The 18,755-nt window shown below is 37.0% G+C and overlaps 1 protein-coding gene across 7 annotated transcripts in view; it reads right to left on the reverse strand.

Moving 5' to 3' along the window:
- Window positions 1–18,755, reverse strand: part of LOC131432430 (long-chain-fatty-acid--CoA ligase 4) — an 89,017-nt gene that overhangs the window by 36,421 nt on the left and 33,841 nt on the right. For 5 of the 7 annotated variants that reach the window (XM_058598692.1, XM_058598693.1, XM_058598690.1 and 2 more), the window contains one exon: window positions 6,539–7,068. In XM_058598692.1, the coding sequence (XP_058454675.1) occupies window positions 6,539–6,561 (23 nt within the window). In that variant the 5' untranslated portion in view covers window positions 6,562–7,068. Of the gene's footprint in view, window positions 1–6,420; window positions 6,440–6,538; window positions 7,069–18,755 lie in introns of those variants that run through there. The other 2 variants (XM_058598694.1, XM_058598687.1) reach the window with 2 other exon arrangements.

An 18,755-nucleotide genomic window follows, 5' to 3' on the forward strand; every position in this document is an offset into this window, starting at 1 on the left:
AGATGTATTATTCAAAGTATTGTCCGTCGCTAGCGACAACTTACTCCCATCTTCCCGGCAATTTTCGGATCCCGGCTCGAAAAAAGGGTCCTCTTTTGAAGCTATCCATGAAGCAATCCATTTTTCCAACTCTTCGAAGGATTGAAAATGTTGATCAGCCAGGCCGTGTGCCATCGAACGGAATAGGTGGAAGTCAGAAGGGGCGACATCTGGGGAATACGGCGGATCAGGCAAGACTTCCCATTTCAGCGTTTCCAGGTACTTTTTGACCACTTTTGCGACGTGAGGCCGAGCATTGTCGTGTTGGAGGATGACTTTGTCATGTCGCTCTTGATATTGTGGCCGTTTTTCTTTTAGCGCGCGACTAAAGCGCATCAGTTGCGTTCGGTAGCGATCTCCTGTGATGGTTTCACCCGGTTTTAAGAGCTTGTAGTAAATCACACCGAGCTGATCCCACCAAATAGTTGTTCATCTTTGACGGTTTTTCCTCTTCCACCACCATGTTTGTCTTCGACATCGAAATCACCATTTTTTAAACGTTGAAACCACTCCCGACACGTTATTTTACTCAGAGCAGCATCAGCGTAAGTATCTGAGAACATTCGATGCGCTTCAGCTGCATTTTTTTTGGAATTGTAACAGAGAAGTGAAACTTCCCGCAAATGGCGAGAATTGAGCACATCAACAGACATTTTCGAGGGTGAATAATACGAAAACAAGAACAACTGTCACTGAAACGGCGATGACAATTCGTTAGGCTCTGTACACATTCACTTTAAAGGCATTATCATTTATGTATTTTGACCAGCCTCATCCGGTACAACTACCTATCGGAAAACGGCGGAAGCAAAGTTGTACACCTGATAGATAATACTGTGGTATTCTTCAAAATAATTTTCTTCAATTATAAAAAAAAATAACCGAAATCGGTTTGTTTAACCGTCTACTGATAATGACTACCAATTGGAGTAGTTTTGTCGATTTAGAAATTTTTTTAAACTTTTTGTTTCATCACTTTGAGTAATGGTATAAAACTTTTAACACACTTTACCCTATAATTCCGGAACCGTAAGTCGGATCCGGATGATTTTCAGGGATTCCGTATGAGCTTCCATAAAGGACGGGTGCTTTCTTTTGAATCCAAGCTTGTGAAAATCGGTCAAACCATCGCTGAGAAAAATGAGTGAGATCAATTTGGGCAAATATGATTACTATTCCCGGTGCCTCCAGAATCGACAACTGGGAACCAGGATAGCCGAAATCAGTTTGTTTGGTCGTCTACAATAAGGTCTCTTTCTATGCGGTTTTTTTTTTTTGCGGGATTTTAGAACAAAATTTCTTAAATTTTGCGTTTTTTATGCGCGGTTTTTTACGTGATTTCCGAAGTTACGCAGTGTACAAATAATGACTATCGAACGAAGTAGTTTAGAATTCTTTTGATTCGCTCTTTAATGATATATAATTTTTAACACACTGGACCCTGTAATTCCAGGAGGAGAAATCGGATTCAGATGAAATTCAGAAGATTTTTATAGATCCACAAGACCATTCATTTATTTCTAAGTTTGTAAAAATCGATCACGCCATCTAACACATGGATCAATAAGTCCCGAGACTAACAATGGAAACAACATTTTTTTTGCAAAATTTTTTTTTATTCATCAACATAATCACCTTTTAGGGTGATACAATGGTTCTAACGTTTTTCCAATTTTTCAATACCATGTTTATAAAAAAATTTATCTTTCGCTTCAAAATAAGCTTCAGTTTCAGCGATGACCTCCTCATTTGAGCTAAATCTTTTTCCCTAGAGCATTTTTTTAAGATCAGCAAAAAGCCAGTAGTCACTGGGGGCTAAATCTGGCGAGTATGGGGGGTGGGGAAGCAGATCAAAGCACAATTCGTTCAATTTCGCCATTGTTTTCATCGACTTGTTTTTGTTCCATCGAAAGCAATCGCGGCACCCACTTGGAAAAAAACTTTTTCATGCTCAATTTAGCATGAAAGATAGTAAATACACTTCCATATGATATCTGTGTCATCTCAGTAATCTCACGGAGCTTCACTTTACGATCTTTCATTATAATTTTTGTCACTTCACTCACATTTTCCGGTGTAACGGCTTCCACACGTCTACCCGAGCGTTCCGCGTCATTTGTGTCGGTACGACCACGTTTAAACTCGGCGAACCACCGACAAATCGTTGCTTTTGATGGACAAGAGTCCGGATAACATTTTTCAATCCATTGTTTCGCTTGCACGGTGTTTTTACCCATTAAAAAACAATGTTTTATCAAAACACGAAACTCGGTTTTTTCCATTTTTTAAACAAATTTCAAAACGACTTTACTCCAACCTCGATAACTCAGCTGTTTCTGGTCGGATCGACTTAATATTTTGACCCGTTTCAAGCAAAGGTTAGTACTCTAGAAAGACGTGGTTACTGGTTTACTACGAGCGCCATCTCTGCTTTAGTCTCGGGACTTATTGATCCATGTGTTATGAGAAAAGTGAGCAAGTAATTTGAAATTGTAATTTATACACTAATCACCCAATAATTCCGGAATCGGAATTCGGATTCAGATGAAATTCAGAGACCTAAAAATAAGACAACAAATGAATGACCGCACGAATCTTGAAGTTTTCTAAAGGACCATATGACAGTTCGTTTGATTCTATGTTTGTAAAAATTGGTCACGTCATCTCTGAGAAAAATTAGTACGCATAATTCCGTTTTTTTACACATTTTACCCCATAACTCCGGAACAGGAGGTCAGAATCAAACATAATTCAGAAATTTTTAATGGGGTCACAAGACCTTTCACTTGAATCTCTCGGAGATGGAGTAATTTGCTAAGTTCATATGAAGGTAATGAAACATCTATCTCAAATAAGCTTAAAAACAATAGAAATCCACTGGATAATATGTTGCTCATAAGTTAATAATTAACACAAGGGCTGAAAAGTCTCGGGCCTAACACATAGATGGCGCTAGTTTTTTTTTTTTTTGCAGTCACCTTTTTTCAGTCAATACTAACCTTTCAAAGACAGATGTTAAAATTTCATGATATTCTATTCATTAGTTTGTGAGTTATTAGGAGTTACTAAGAGTGACGCTACTTTCCGTTATTTTCAGAACAAAGAATCAAAAACAATTTCGAATTTCAATTTTACACTGCTTCTTGATGGAACAAAAAACCGTTCAAGCGAAGCAATGGCTTGAAGTGTTATGGAGACTCCGCTCCACCAGAAACAACAATAAAACGTTGGTTTGCTGACTTCAAACGTGGTCGTAGAGACTGCGATGATGCAAAACGCAGTGGATGTCCAAACGAGGCGGTAACACGTGTTGGCTTTATATTGCATGAACGTTTGACTAAAAGAAAGCTTTGTTCAAAGTGGGTGCCTCGTTTGCTCACTGCTGACCAAAAACGAGAACGTGTTAATGATTCTATGCAGTGTTTGGCCATGTTAAAGCGTAACAAACCGTAATTTTTGCGTCGATATGTGACAATGGATGAAACATGGATTCATCACTTCACTCCGGAATCAAAACGATCGTCATCTGAATGGACAGCAACTGGTGAATCGCATCCAATGCACCCAAATGCACAACAATCAGCTGCAAATGTTATAGTCTCGGTATTTTGGGATGTGCGTTGTGTAAAATTTTTGACAATCTTGAGAAAGGAAATACCATTGACAGTGAATATTATATAGCGTTATTGGAGAGTTTGAAGGCTGAAATTGCAAAGAAACGACCGCATATGGCAAAGAAAAAATATTTGTTTCACAAGTCAATCAAAACAATGGAAAAACTACATGAATTGAACTTCGAATTGCTCCCACATCCACCGTATTCGCCAAATTCGACTCCCAACGACTACTGGCTGTTTACAGACCTGAAAAAATTTCGCTCGTCTGAAGAGGTTGTGGCTAAAACTAAGGCCTATTTTGAGGCAAAAGATAAATCGTTCTACAAAAGGGGTACTGAAATGTTAGAGCGGCGCTGGAATGATTGCGTTACTCTTGATGGAGATTGCGTTGATGAATAAAGTTAATTTTGAACCAAAAAACGTGTTCTCTTTGTTAGGCTCGGGACCTTTCAGTCCATGTGTCTAACAAATCGAAAACATACCCTAAAAGAAAACAACATAATTATTTGCTCTAAGCGCAAAGAACAGAAATAACCCCTAACCAAAAAGTGAGTAGCCCATAATTTTTCATAACGATTCACACTTTGCAACATCCTACAACTATATGTTTGTATTATCAGCCTAATCTACAAAAATGTTTCAAGGAGTGTATCGAAAATTGGCTATCCACAAATTTTTCTTTCAAATTATGATAAAAAACGATATTTTATTCAAACTAAAAATTGATCCTTTATTTTACGAGGTTAAACTTGAGCATAATGAAAAACCGGATGAAATTTAAGTTATTCCTTCACGAATTTTCGAACTTTCGATCGAACGCTCTTCATCAAGTTCCGGACAAGTATTGCATCGCATTTTATGGACGCTTTATTTCAAATTTTTTTGAACTCCTATACGTTCCCAGCTGCCTTATCAGTCTTCTTGAAGAGCCTCTTCACGATTGCCCAGTAACGTTGGATGGATCGTAGCTGAGGGCAATTTGGTGGATTGATATTTTTCTCAACAAAATTTATACCCTTTTCCGAAAGCCAATTGAGAATGGTTTTGGCATAGTGAGCCGACGCTAAATCCGGCCAAAATCGTGGAGGTGTTCTATGCTTTTTATATAAAGACAGCAATCTCTTCTGGGGACACTCAGATCGATAGATTTCTGCATTTATAGTTCCGGTAGTGTAAAAGATGGTTGACTTCAAACCACAGGAACATATTGCTTGCCATATCAGTACCGATCGAATTTCTTTCCGACACTCGTTCGAATTTCGAATTTCATTCCGACATTCGTTCCTGCTTTTTTGGTTAAACCACTTATTGACATTGATTTTTTCTTCATGATTAGAGTTACCACTTTCTGGTCCAATTTCGGGTTGGAAGAACCGGGTTTTCTACCTCTAGTGTTCCCCAATCCTATTAATGATGGTTTTAACACTGGCCTGATGAATTCCAAACCGCTTCGCCAAATTTTCGCATAGTAATATCCTTCTTACTTAGCCATGCGTCCAGAACCTTAATTTTCACTTCCTTTTCAATACGCGGCATTTTGAAAACGCAGAATTTAAACAGCACAAACAAGTAAACAAACGAAAGGTGACAGCGCACAGCATGCTGTGAAGCAAAGCAAAGTCCTGGCATTACATTCCTTTTGTGGAATTTGGCCTTTCTGTTTCAACAGACTTCGCAGCCGATTCTTAGTGTACAGAACCATTGCATGGCTAGTACTATGGATCCTACTGACACTAAGAATCCTTCCAGATTGGGGCTCGAACATACGACAACTGTCTTGTAAGACCAGCGCCCTATGCATTGAACCACCAACCCGGGTAAGCATGCTGTGATCTGAGCATAAAAAACCATCACAAATACATGCGTACAACACAAAAGTATGTGGATAGCTTATTTTCGATACACTCCTTAACGAAACATAATTCACTTCTGAAAATTCTGAATTTGAAAATTAGAGATTAGGCTCCTTCTTAGGTACAAAATATGAGAAATTGTTCCAATGCGCAATTTTTCGAAAAGTCAGAACGATAATGAAGGTTTCGATAGACGACCAACTTGTCATCGAAGGTCGTCAAAAGGTGAGATAACTAAGTGCTCACAAGATCCTATCTCATGCCTCGCCGTGTGTCTATTCGGTGACATTTGGTCAATAGAACAACGTCGACTGGATGCTATCGCCTTCTGCATTATAAGCAGAATCAGATGGTGCGAATAGGTTTGTATGTAATAACTCATTTAAAATGTGCAACTTTTTTTAAATCCTTCAAACAGGTTAAGTATTTCGGCGTGACGTCCTATTGTTGCACTTTACAAAGTGGTTTTAAATTATCGTTAATTTATCCTGACCTTTTTTTTCAATTATTTTTTTCTTCAAACCTCTGTCAAAAAACTAAATCCATAATTCAATTTAAACTATCATCTAATGAGTGCAAACGGGTATGCGTAGAAAGAAAAAGGTTCACAATGATTCCAAAGTTTAATGGCTTGTCAAAATTTTTGTTTTATCACGTTTAATTATTTACGTATAAAAGCTGCAAAATGTTCCAATGTCATTGAATCATTCCATCTACGTCAGTTTACATATTTGTTGATCGCTTCCTTTTAGTTTTAGCTTCAAGTTTTAGTAAAATTTAGTTAAAATAAAAATTACGCATGCAAGTTAGAGTGACCAAATAATAATAACAGATTTAGAAACATCGCCAACAAAGCAATTGATCTATCGAAAATAAGAAAATTGATTAGACTAATAAAAAGTACCACTCACAAACCGAAAAAAACAGATACTACGTTGTTCGTTAGTTTCAGCTGAGAAGAACGTGAGCATGCATTAAGAAACATCATGCCTCATCGGTAGTAATTGGCATCTGCCGTTCATTACTTACTGGACATCTTCTTCGATAAACATTTTTGAAGCACTAGATTGTTTGCTACAATCTGACAGTAAACGTTTTACCTTAGGATTATTTTAATTACACTTATTTTTGAATAGTAGATTATCTACTGGCGGTTTCGCCGCGCAATTGGTAACACTAATATTTTATGGAATATTTCTGATATTTGCTTGGATTCACTCGCACACTCACTTTTTGCCTAAGGGCTATATTTTTTCTTTCTTTTCTGGATGACCTTGATCAAATCCGACGTTTGCTGCGCCGGTAGTCAACACAACAAACTCGTTAACAGACCAATCCTAAATCACGAAACCGCGGATTGTCTGGGGCATCCTCCAGGGCTGTTCTCGGATAGAGTGGGAAAAAAAGTGATGCTGACAGATTGACGAACTTCTGTGAACTGATCGTCGTGTCAAGCAACGAAGGGACTGCTGCTCGCGACGATAATTGCTCTGCGTACAGCGATCTGCTGATCGTCGTCGTCGTCGTCGTTGTTGTCGTCGTCACTGTTGTTAAGTTTCCTGCAAATAGAACAAAAAAGGACGGACATGAGTTAAAATGAATTGTTTAGTGGTGTGATAGATAATAAATGCCCAGTTGTGGAATGATAAAGAAAATTCTCCGGCTGACAATGAAATACGGTTTCTGAAGTGTGGGCCGCCGAGCGATCAAGATTTGCATTTGATAAGATAAGATGTTGAAATTTTTGATTTTTTTTTCTAGAAAAGCTGGTTCTAAAGCTGCGGACTATGTAGAAAAGAACCTTATCGGGGTGTTCACCTCAAAATCACTAATCAAGTAAATAACATACTAAATCCTGTAATGATCGGTAATTTTCTGTTTCCGGTAGCAAACGCATACTGTCTTACGTCTAAGCAGCATCTATCGCACCAAGCCGGAGCATAGTCTCAAAGTAATTTTTACACCAACACCATCGGGCGCTCTCCACTCGCCACCGGCTCATTAAATCAATAGTGCACACCACCCCCCTCACCCTCATTCGCGCCGTGTCTCACCCCCATGCAATGTGCGGCATTCTAGTAGGGGACGGCTAATCTATCAATTGCTGCCTTGACTGATGATAGCTCTGCAGGCGAGAAAAGTCTGATAACGATCGTATGTTGTATCTTATGGCGTTTTCGTTTTTAATTTGCACTACACCGGTGCAGTGCTACACTGAGGCATGAATAAACGAACAAAAATGACGAAAACATAAACAGTAACCATTGACTACAATACACGATTCCATTGCACAGAGCTACACCAAACTTTTGATGAGTGCTACACCGATGGTATCGGTGCAGAAAAAGTGTAGCACTGGTGTAGTGCAATTGGTAAAAACGAACGGTTTAGGTGGAGCTTTCGCTACACCGGTGTAGTGCAATTTGAAAACGAAAACGACATTAACTTCGTGTGCCCGTACAACAATCAAATCTCTTTGCGCCTTCAGCGCGTAAATTGAACTCGAGCGGCCGAGTAAGAAACCACCCTAGCCTACTAGTGCAGCACTATTTCTCTTCTTGATGAAGCGAGGGGTCGCCAAATGATAATCACTGGCAGATTTGGAAACGTTTTTTTTTTTTCGAGAGAAAATATAGCAAGAAGTGTAAGACGACCGCATTACACGCAGCCTACTAGGGTTAGTTTCTTGAGCAAACTGAGTTTATAATTGTTTTTCATCACTCTTCAGTTTATGACAGTTTATAATCGGATATGTCGAACAAAAACATGATTTTTATTTATTCAACATTACTCTTCACAAAATAGTAGTATGAGTTAGCAAAAGAAACATCCGAAAAAGCTGCACTATTATGGGCAAAATATGCGAATTCACGTTTTACGAATACTTTTTGTCGCAGTCGATGAGACACACAGAAAAAAATAAATGAATGGACTGCAAAAATTTTAAAATTTGCGTGACATCCTCAAAGGATGTCACTTTTTCTTTTATGTACCAGTTACGACCGAATCAAAATATTTTTACATTCAAGAATTTATTTTGGATTTGCGTTATGATAAAAAAGTCATCATCTACTCAGTTTTAACTGTTTATCCTTATTTGATTTGGCGAAAAAAATATAACCCAAAGGCAAAACTATTGCATCGGGTTACTTTCTGAATTGTGTTCCTGCATATACCTTATAATAAAAAAAGAACCGGAATTTTATTAAAAAACCTGTTTTAATCCACCTAGTGGTGTAATGATGCCTTTCTCGTATCAATCATACTATCATATATAATACTGTGGTATTCTTCAAAATAATTTTCTCCGATTCCTGAAAAGAATAACCGAAATCGGTTTGTTTAACCATCTACTGATAAAAACTATTAATTGGAGAAGATTTGTGGTCGATTTAGGAAACTTTTTACGGTCTTTCGCCCTTGTCAGTGATGGTATACAATTTTTAACACACTTTACCTCATATTTCTGGATCCCGAAGTCGGATCCAGATGAAACTCAGGAATTACGTATGGGACCACAGGACCTTTCATTTGAACCTAAATTTATGAAAATCGGTTGCGCCATCTATGAGAAAAGATAGAAAACATATTTTGATTTTTTCGTGCATTTTACCCCATAACTCCAGAACCGGAAGTCGGATCCTAACAATATTCAGGAATTTTGTATGGGACTACAAGACCTTTCATTTGAACCCAAGTATCTGAAAATCGGTTTAGCCATTTCTGAGAAAAGTTAGTGCACTTATTTTCACATTTCTTTGCACATTTTACCCCCTGATTCCGGAACCGAAAGTCGGATTCAAATAATATTCAGGAATTTTGTATGGCACCACAAGACCTTTCATTTGAATCTAAGTTTGTGAAAATCGGTTCAGCCATCTCCGTGAACATACACATACACACACAGACATTTTGCGTACTCGACGAACTGAGTCGAATGGTATATGACACTCGGCCCTCCGGGCCTCGGTTCAAAAGTCGGTTTTCACAGTTATTGCATAACCTTTCTATATGAGAAAGGCAAAACGCGAAATTTCAATTTTTAATAAATTTCTTTATCATCGCCTTCAAAGTACTCTCCTCCTGCATCAATACATGAATGCCAACGCTTGATCCAATTTTCCATACAAGTTTTATAGGCCGCCGAAGGTATGGCCTTTAGTTCACGCAGCGAATTCTCTTTTATGGTCTCAATGTCTCAAAACGCGTTCCCCGCAATGGCAATTTGAGTCTAGGGAAGAGTAAAAAGTCACACGGGGCCATATCTGGAGAGTACGGTGCTTGGTTGATGATATTGGTTGAGTTTTTAGCCAAAAACTGCGACACAACCAACGCTGTGTGAGCCGGCGCATTATCGTGAAATTCAGCTTTTTTGGCACCAGCCGAAAAGCGACGCGTTTCAAACCCAAAACATCAGTTAAAATGTGTTCGGTTGATTCATAAGAGATGCCCAACAACGCAGCAATCTGCCTAATCGATACAGAACGATTTTGCAACACGATTTGCATCGCCGATTCAATGTTTTCTTCAGTAACAGATGTTGTTGGGCGGCCAGGGATCTCATCATGATCCAAGCTTGTACGACCACCTTTGAAGCGTTTATACCACTCGTATGCTTGTGTTTTTCCTAGACACGATTCACCAAAGGCCTTTTCTAACATTTTCAACGTTTCGGAACACTTAAATCCATTTGCAACACAAAATTTGATGCACGCACGTTGTTCTAAATTTTCATCCATTATAAAAATCGCCACACGAAAATTTTTCAACTTCTTCGTATAGACGCCAAACAAAAACTAATCGTACGATATGCGTCAAAATTTGACAGAATGTGTATAAAAGTACTGCCAACGTTGAGAGAATAAAAGTTTACCGATTGGACAAGCGCGGGAATTTTAAAACGAAAATTCCGGTTATTTTTTGATCATAAGGTATGTGTATAGCTCATCGACTTACAACATCTCAGCTGTAAGAGTAAGAAGAAAAAGATCGAATCTTTGCTCTGACGCTAGTTTTCTGCAACGGTGCACTTTTACATTACGAGTTCATCCATCATTAATTACTCACTAAGGAAAATCAGCTCGACAATGCATTGTATTATTTGAGTTATTTGAATTATTTGTATGATTTGTATTATTTGTATTATTTGTATTATTTGTATTATTTGTATTACTTGTATTATTTGTATTATTTGTATTATTTGTATTATTTGTATTATTTGTATTATTTGTTTTATTTGTTTCATGTGTATTATTTGAATTATTTGTATTATTTGTAATATTTGTATTATTTGTATTATTTGTATTTTTTGTATTTTTTGTATTGTTTGTATGATTTGTATTATTTATATCATTTGTATTATTTGTATTATTTGTATTATTTGTTTTATTTGTATTATTTGAATTATGTGAATTATTTGTATTATTTGTATTCTTTATATTATTTGTATTATTTGTATTATGTGAATTATTTGTATTATTTGTATTATTTGTACTATTTGTATTATATGTTTATTGCATTATTGCAATGTATGAAGGAACAAATCGAGGAGAAAGGTGGTTTCAGGGAAGCACACTTATAGAGATAAACGCTTCGCCCATATGTTCAACGAAAATGATGAGAAATGTGCTTCCAATAACTTATGAGTTTGTAATGGAATTAGTGTCGATAGGATTTACTTGCTCCGATTTGGGTGCACACATCTTCAATGTGGCAAACCATTTGTTTTGCACAGATGGCGAGACCAATCCGAGCAAACTCTGAGCCGACTTTTAAAAACGGCCAATGTATTTATTTCACTTTCTTCAAATCAATGTAACTGAGAAACTTAAAAAAATACAACTTAAAAAAAATTATTTCCTTTTCGGTAATTGAAAAAAATCACGGTATCTTTTTTTTGTAATATTTTTATTTGGAACTCATTAGAAACAATATTTAACGTTAATTTTTATAATGCCTTTTTAAAATAGAAGCGATAACAGCTAAAACAATTTCATAGTATTCGGAAAGTTCGAAATTAAAAAAAAACATATTTTAATCCACCTAGTGGTGTAATGATGCCTTTCTCATATCAACCATACTATCATATGTAATACTGTGGTATTCTTCAGAACAATTTTCCGATATTCTTGAAAGAATAACCGGAATCGGTTAACTGATAATGACTACCGATTGTAGTAGTTTTGATAGCCATTTTTACATTTTTTACGTGTTTTGTATCGCCCCTTTAAGTGATAGTACGAAATATTTTACATACTTTACCCTATAATTCCGGAACCGGAGGCCAGATCCAGATGAAATTCAGGAATTCCGTACCACAAGAGCTTTCATTTGAACCTAATCTTGTGAAAATCGGTCAAACCAACGCTGAGAAAAGAGAGTGAGATCCATTTGAGAAAATATGATCACTATTTCCTTTGTCTCCGAAATCACAAACCCGAAACCAGGATAACCGAATACAGTTTGTTTGGCCGTCTACTGATAATGACTAACGAATGAAGTTGTTTTGAGGCCAGTTTAGAAAAATCTACGTTTTTTGCTTCGCCCCTTTGGTATAAAATTTTAAACACTTTTTACCCAATAATTCTAAAACCGGATGTCCGATCCAGGTCAAATCCAGAATTTTTCTAAAGGACCATAAGATCATTCATTTGAATCTAAGTTTGTAAAAATCGGTCATCCCATCTCTGAGAAAAGTTAGTACACATGTTTTCCTTTTTTGCACCTTTTAACCCATAATTCCGGAACCGGTAGTCGGATCTAACTAAAATTCAGGAATTTTGTATGGGATCACAAAACCATCCGTTTGAGTCTTAGTTTGTCAATAATCTCCGAGGCAAGTCCAAAAAAATATTACATACACACATAGACATTTTGCGTATCCGCGTAAAGAAGGCCTTTTTTAATCAACTTATTGCATAAAAAGTGGACAGTTGTTTGGTACCATTTTTTAAAAGTAGAAAAAGGTACAACACAAGAAATCTAGAAATACACATTCATTGAACATTCCTTACAGATACATATGAAATTACTTATCTAACACAAGCCCCACATAAAATATTTTATAAGAATTGCGAAACAGGAGTTTAAACAAGGTAAAATTGCTACAAAATAGTTTAAGTGGAAGTCAGCTCATCACCACCAATTGTGCAATGAAACAAATTAAGTCTTTTAGTCAAGTTTCCACACAGGAAAATATTGTTCTCCATCTAGCCGCTGCCGGGCGTAGTGACTCCGGATCAAAAAACAAACCATCGCGAGTGCACTTCGGAAGCATGTTTGGCCATGCTATTGCTGTTCGGGTGAAATTTTGGTGTCGATTGATGTTGTTTAAACCTGAATCCACGAGAACAGAATGAGCGCCCGGCAATATACTATAGCCGGTACAACTGTTCCGAAGCGACCTACGTTTTCTTGAATTCCCAAGGCATGCTTTAAAAACCATATACTGCGAGCATTACTGCGCAATATTGAAGCAATTTAAAGATGGAAGCGCTGCAAAAAGGCCTCGCTTGCAGCGAAATAATTGTTTGTACAAGACACACAAAGTTATCCCGTCTGCCATTGCCTTATTTACCCAATTTGACTCTCTCGAATTATTTTCTACTCCCAAACATTAAAAGATGACTATGAATTGAAAATAACTCTGGATCACTGACACCGCGAAGGAGTATTTTGCAGACCTTCCGAAAAATTAGTTTTCGGACGAGATAAAAAATTAAGAATGTTTTTCGGATTAGGATGTTTTGGGGTTCACGATTTTACTACAATGGTTACAATAAAATAAAATGCACCCCAAGTAGGTTATTTTTCCCTCCGCCTAGTAGAATGATAAGATAAAAATGGTTTTCTAGTATTTATTTATTCTAGTGGTTATTAAATTTACAAGTTCTGGATTGCAAATTTGTGTGAACTGCGAGGTTCCTTTTTCGTTACATCTTATGCGATGTAAAATCACAAGAGATTTTAGAACTCTGTAGGGATTAAAAATTATTCCAATTCATGGTCACTCTCTATTTTCCGTACGTTTCATCGTGAACTTATGAAAACAACAGCTCCAGCAGAGTTAAAGCTTCTGCTCTATATGAGAAACAACTACGACACAACAAATGCGAATCTGTTTGACACAGATAAGTCGAAGGCGAATCGTTCAAAATTAGAAAAAAATTATAGTTCTGAGTGATAATACCGAGAGACGAAACTCTGCTTCTCGCCGATACGAATGATGAACAATATATTTAATCGAAATCCATTTACAAAAATTTAAAATCAAAATGAAATTTGGAAGTATTTCAACGAATCATCCTGCTGGAAAAATCATAACTGAAACAATTTTATTTGAGTTTGTGATAAAAGTAAACGTACTAGAAATTATTATTTTATTTTTGCCTAATATTAAAACTAATACACTATTAATCAACAATCGCCTTCCATTCCTCTAGAAAAGCGATGTTTACAAATGGTTTATGAGTCGTAATCATGAATAAAAAATCTATATTCTGCACCTAAGCCTAAGTTACTTAGCTGGACCCCTCGCAAAAAATATAACAGCCAAGCAATATATTATGCTAGAGAAAAAAACCTACTTACAGCACATATCGGCAGACTGGAAACAACAAGAGAGCACTCATTTAGTTCGTGTCCATCGTCTGTACATGCGAGCGAGCAAAATGCATTGTTTTTTTTCTCGCATGACTGCAGCAAATCACTGCCGAGATGCGGGAATCACGTGTCGTAGTTCAAAGTACAAGCACGATTTGCGTTCTTCAAGTCGCCTACAAAACTTCCCATCTCTTCATTGCCTTTTTCATGGCGAGCCGTGAGTGTGGTGTTTTTATTTTTTCAAGTGACATCAGTCAGTCGGATTGGATGGCGGTCGTCGTGATTTTATAGCAACCAGCATTATTATGGGAATCGCTTAGTAGGCTGAAAGTTGCTGAAACAGTGCAGGGATGGATAAACGAAGACGCTCTCTGGGATTGCAGTGATGAGTTAACTATTATTATCAACGAAGTTTTTTCTTGAGAGAATGAGTGTCATAGCTGAGAGGTGTTTATCTCTCAAATGTTAAACGATTAGCACACATCTGCTTATTTTGCAATATTGAGAGAAGGAAACGATTTGCTAAACATAATCGCATTGAAATTACCTTGTTGACGACTAATTCTAAAAATAAAAAGTACCTGTTTGTTTGCACCTCTTTTATCGTTAAGTAAACAGTCTATCATGAAATGTTTATGACCCATTAGAGTTTATGCTGCTGATAACTTTATCGCACTTATATCATACTGGTAAATCGTATTTGCTGACGGCACCTTTTCCAAATGTTTCGTACTGCAAAAGCATTTCAATGACTTTAAAGTAAATTAGAAATTATCGAATGTTCACAGTCGCTCCGGAAGAACTAGTTCATCTGAAATACTACCTTAAAATAATAACTGTAAACAAATCCAATTCGCGCCTGTAAGGACTGCATTATTAAAAACCCCTACACAAGAGAAGCTTATTAAAAATTTCAGGCATGGAAATATCGTCGAATTAAGAAGTATTTAAATACATTTACTTGAAAAGCTAATTTACTTGACAAATGTGTTTATATTTTCCTTTTTTGTTCATTATGAAGAAATAAAAATAACTTAAAATCTTCGATTTTTTTCCGTGGCCCCTGACCGGAAAAAGCTTGGGCCCCGTTCCTCCTACCTCTCGGAGACCCTGTTCCACGAAAGCAACGTAGTACAATGTCTTTAGAAAAAGTCGAAAACGCGTTTTCCTTCGGCACATCAGTAAAGATATTGTACTTTGTTGTAAATCAAAAGTGTTCTGCAACAACAGAAAATACTTTACGTTAACAATAACACCATATCTCGATGATTCATAAACATATAAGGTTTATAAACACTATGAACGTTTTTTTTCTAAAGAAGCGATTTTCAGGCGAATTTTCGAAATTTACTAATAAATAGTTATTCATTCGCGAAATACATATAAATCAATTTTAGATAATATGGCATTCATCGATTTGTGATTCATTTAAAGTAAAATTACATGCTAAAGACTGTCCCAGAAAGTAAGGACGCAACCAAAAACCGTTGCCATTTCGCAATGGTTCAGAATCTGTCAATTTTTATGGCTGCGTCCTGTTGTTTACACTCTTCTCTAACCACTTGTGCAGTTGTTTATTCGTTTTCATTAGTTTGTTTCGAAATGCGTGGACTTTCAGCAGAACAACGTCGAAAAATTGTGTACAAATGGTGCACAGAACGCGGACTGTGACTGAGAAAGATAGCAAAAATGGAAGGAGTAAGTGAAAAAACCGTGCGAAATGCAATCAGGATGTTCGGTGAAGATAACACCTTTGAGGATAAACCGAAAACGGGTTGAAAAAAAAAGGTCATGCTAACCCTCAGTTGGATAAACGTATACTGAAGGCGTTCGAGCAAAAGAAGGAGATTTCAGTTCGGGATGTGGCCAAAAAAGTGGGCAATTCGAAGTCAAATGTTCTTCGTGCTAAAGAACGTTCGAATCTTCGAACCTATAAGAAGCAGAAACAACCAAAACGTAGTCCGAAACAAGAAGCATCGATCAGGCCGAGGGTTCGAAAGCTGTACAATACGATTCTTGCAGGAAATTTGAACTACATAATCATGGACGACGAAACCTACGTGAAACTTGATTACAAATTCATGCCGGGACCACAATATTATACGGTGCGAGAAGGGCAAGTGTTAAACCAGTCCGAGACATCGATTGAAGTCGAAAAATTTGGTAAGAAAGCTATGGTCTGGCAAGCAATTTGTAGCTGCGGTAAGATTTCGAAATCCTTCATCATCACTGCTTCAATGAACAGCGAAATATACATCAAGGAATGTTTACAAAAACGACTTCTACCCATGATTCGAAGCCACAAGGATCCTGTTGTCTTCTGGCCAGATCTTGCTTCTTGCCACTACTCGAAATCAACGGTAGAATGGTATACTACCAAAAATGTCACTTTCGTCCCAAAAGACATGAATCCACCAAATTACCCACAACTTCGACCAATTGATGAATTTTGGGCATTAACGAAGGCACATCTTAGGAAACATGTCTCGCAGCCGAAACCATTCAATAGTTCGAAACAGAGCTACTAAATGTCACTATCAACTAGCAACTTTGCACGACGAAGATTGGAAAGTTTATGTCACTGGACTGCTGCCAACAAGGCTCTACCAATCATCATATATTGAGTGTCTGAGAGCCGATCTGTCATAACATATTACTCACCAGGACGCTCATTGATTGCCGATGCGATTGATATTATTTTCATTTCTTCTGTCACTGCTTGATTACGATGTGACTAAATATTAATCAAGCAGCATAAACATTGAATTAAATTCATTTACACCAATAAACTCCGAAGTCCGATGCCTTTTCGCAAAGAACAATGAACTTTATCAATTTATGTTTATGTTTGTACTCTCATGGAATTTTTTTACTTCAACAGAGAATGAGAGAGAAAACACAAAAGTCGTCTGTCTTTGACTGAGTTTACTTCTACTTGGTCATAGAACTATCGAGTATCTCATTTGACAGACACTTTGACCGTACCGATTACAGTTGACGATGAATTTAGTCAGTCTGTCAAGGTCGTTTGACAAGACTGACAATTTGCAACTCTGGTTCGAAAAAGATTGGAAAAAAGTGTCAAAATTTGTCGCCAAGAAGTCTGTACGAAATTTAATGAGGAACGTTCGCAAGAAGGTGCGCCAGCTAGTCTACAATGGCTAAGTAGCAAATGTTAAGAATAATATTCTGTTGTTTTAGTCTAATATTATCAGTATATCGAATAAAATTTGAATATCTAACACTTTTGAATTATTTACAGCGAAATCAAAGTGCGTCCATACTTCAAAACCGCTTTTAGCTGATATTAGCCCATTTTCCAATAGATAGAACATGTATGGGAGAATTGGGTGTTTCAAAACTTTTCACTTCTTGAATCAAAACAGGCGGGTGAGTAGTGTCAGAGACATAACTGGATGTCGTGAATACGAAAACAACTGACATGTTCCTCAACACTTCCGAATATCAATTAGTTGATCAATTGTATGAATTATGCAAGCATTCCCCTTTTCCACATTTTTCGCAAAAACAAAGAAGGCTTCACTTGATCTAGATTATTGTGAATTTCACACAGCGAAAAGTGCAAAAATCAAATCAAACAGTTCTAGATTTGCACTAAATTGAGGATGTTTCCCTTCGATTTGCGAGCAAGAAATCCTAATAGTTCTTTAGAAAACTTTTAGAGCCATTAGAACAGCTGATTTTGTGTAATGCTCTCCACCGTTGCTTTTTCACCAATGCAAATGACTGGCAGCTGTGATGTAATCGCTCTTGTCGGAGGCGAAACTAGCCTTGCAAACGACACAAAATACATCTGCTCGCAGTGGCGATAGAATCCAAACTGATCCAATTTTTGTTGAGAGGCTTGTTTTTACCTGATTTCGTTTGTAGCTGTTTTACTAATGGGCGGTCCTAACGGCTATAAAAATAGCCGCATACAGAATTTTAATGTCGATTATTTCATTTCGGATTTGCATTTCATTGAAAAAAACTATCCGGATGCTGTACGGGATTCATTCCTGCCTTTCAGAAGGACCAAATTGTGGAACTCACTACGATATTGAACACTGTTCGGAACATTTTCTCGATCGATTTGTTGTACAGCAGCAAATATTTTATTCTCTTCCTCAGAACGCGTTCTGATTGGCTGGTGTTGACATGGGTAAAATGAGACAGGGTTTTCAATAGTGTACTATTGGAATACTTCAATGCTTCAAAAACTTATCACTCTCTCAGAGGGTAAATTTTGAAAAGGCACCCCATAGTAAAGTAAGTCGTATTCACGACAAAAATCATGATGCTACAGAAAATCGTTACTCAGATTTGAGCTAGAATTCGGTTTTAAACTACAAAATTTATTTCCGAAATTTAGTTCCAGAGTGCAGGTCCAGAATCAAGTTCCTGATTTCAGTTTCAGATTTCGGTTCCAAAATCCAGACTAAGAATTAAACTCTCAAATTCAGTTAAAGTTCCAGTATTCTGAACTTTGATTTTATCCTCGGATTCTGATTGTGGAACTGAATTTCAGAACTGAACTGAACTGCTGATCATAAGGCTCATTCCGATCGCGACACAATCTGGACAAATAATTGTGCATTATTAGTCATCTTAGAACTAATTACAGTTACTTGTTCAATACATACTT

Source organism: Malaya genurostris, chromosome 2 (genome assembly GCF_030247185.1).
Source record: "Malaya genurostris strain Urasoe2022 chromosome 2, Malgen_1.1, whole genome shotgun sequence".
Classification (NCBI taxonomy): domain Eukaryota; kingdom Metazoa; phylum Arthropoda; class Insecta; order Diptera; family Culicidae; genus Malaya; species Malaya genurostris.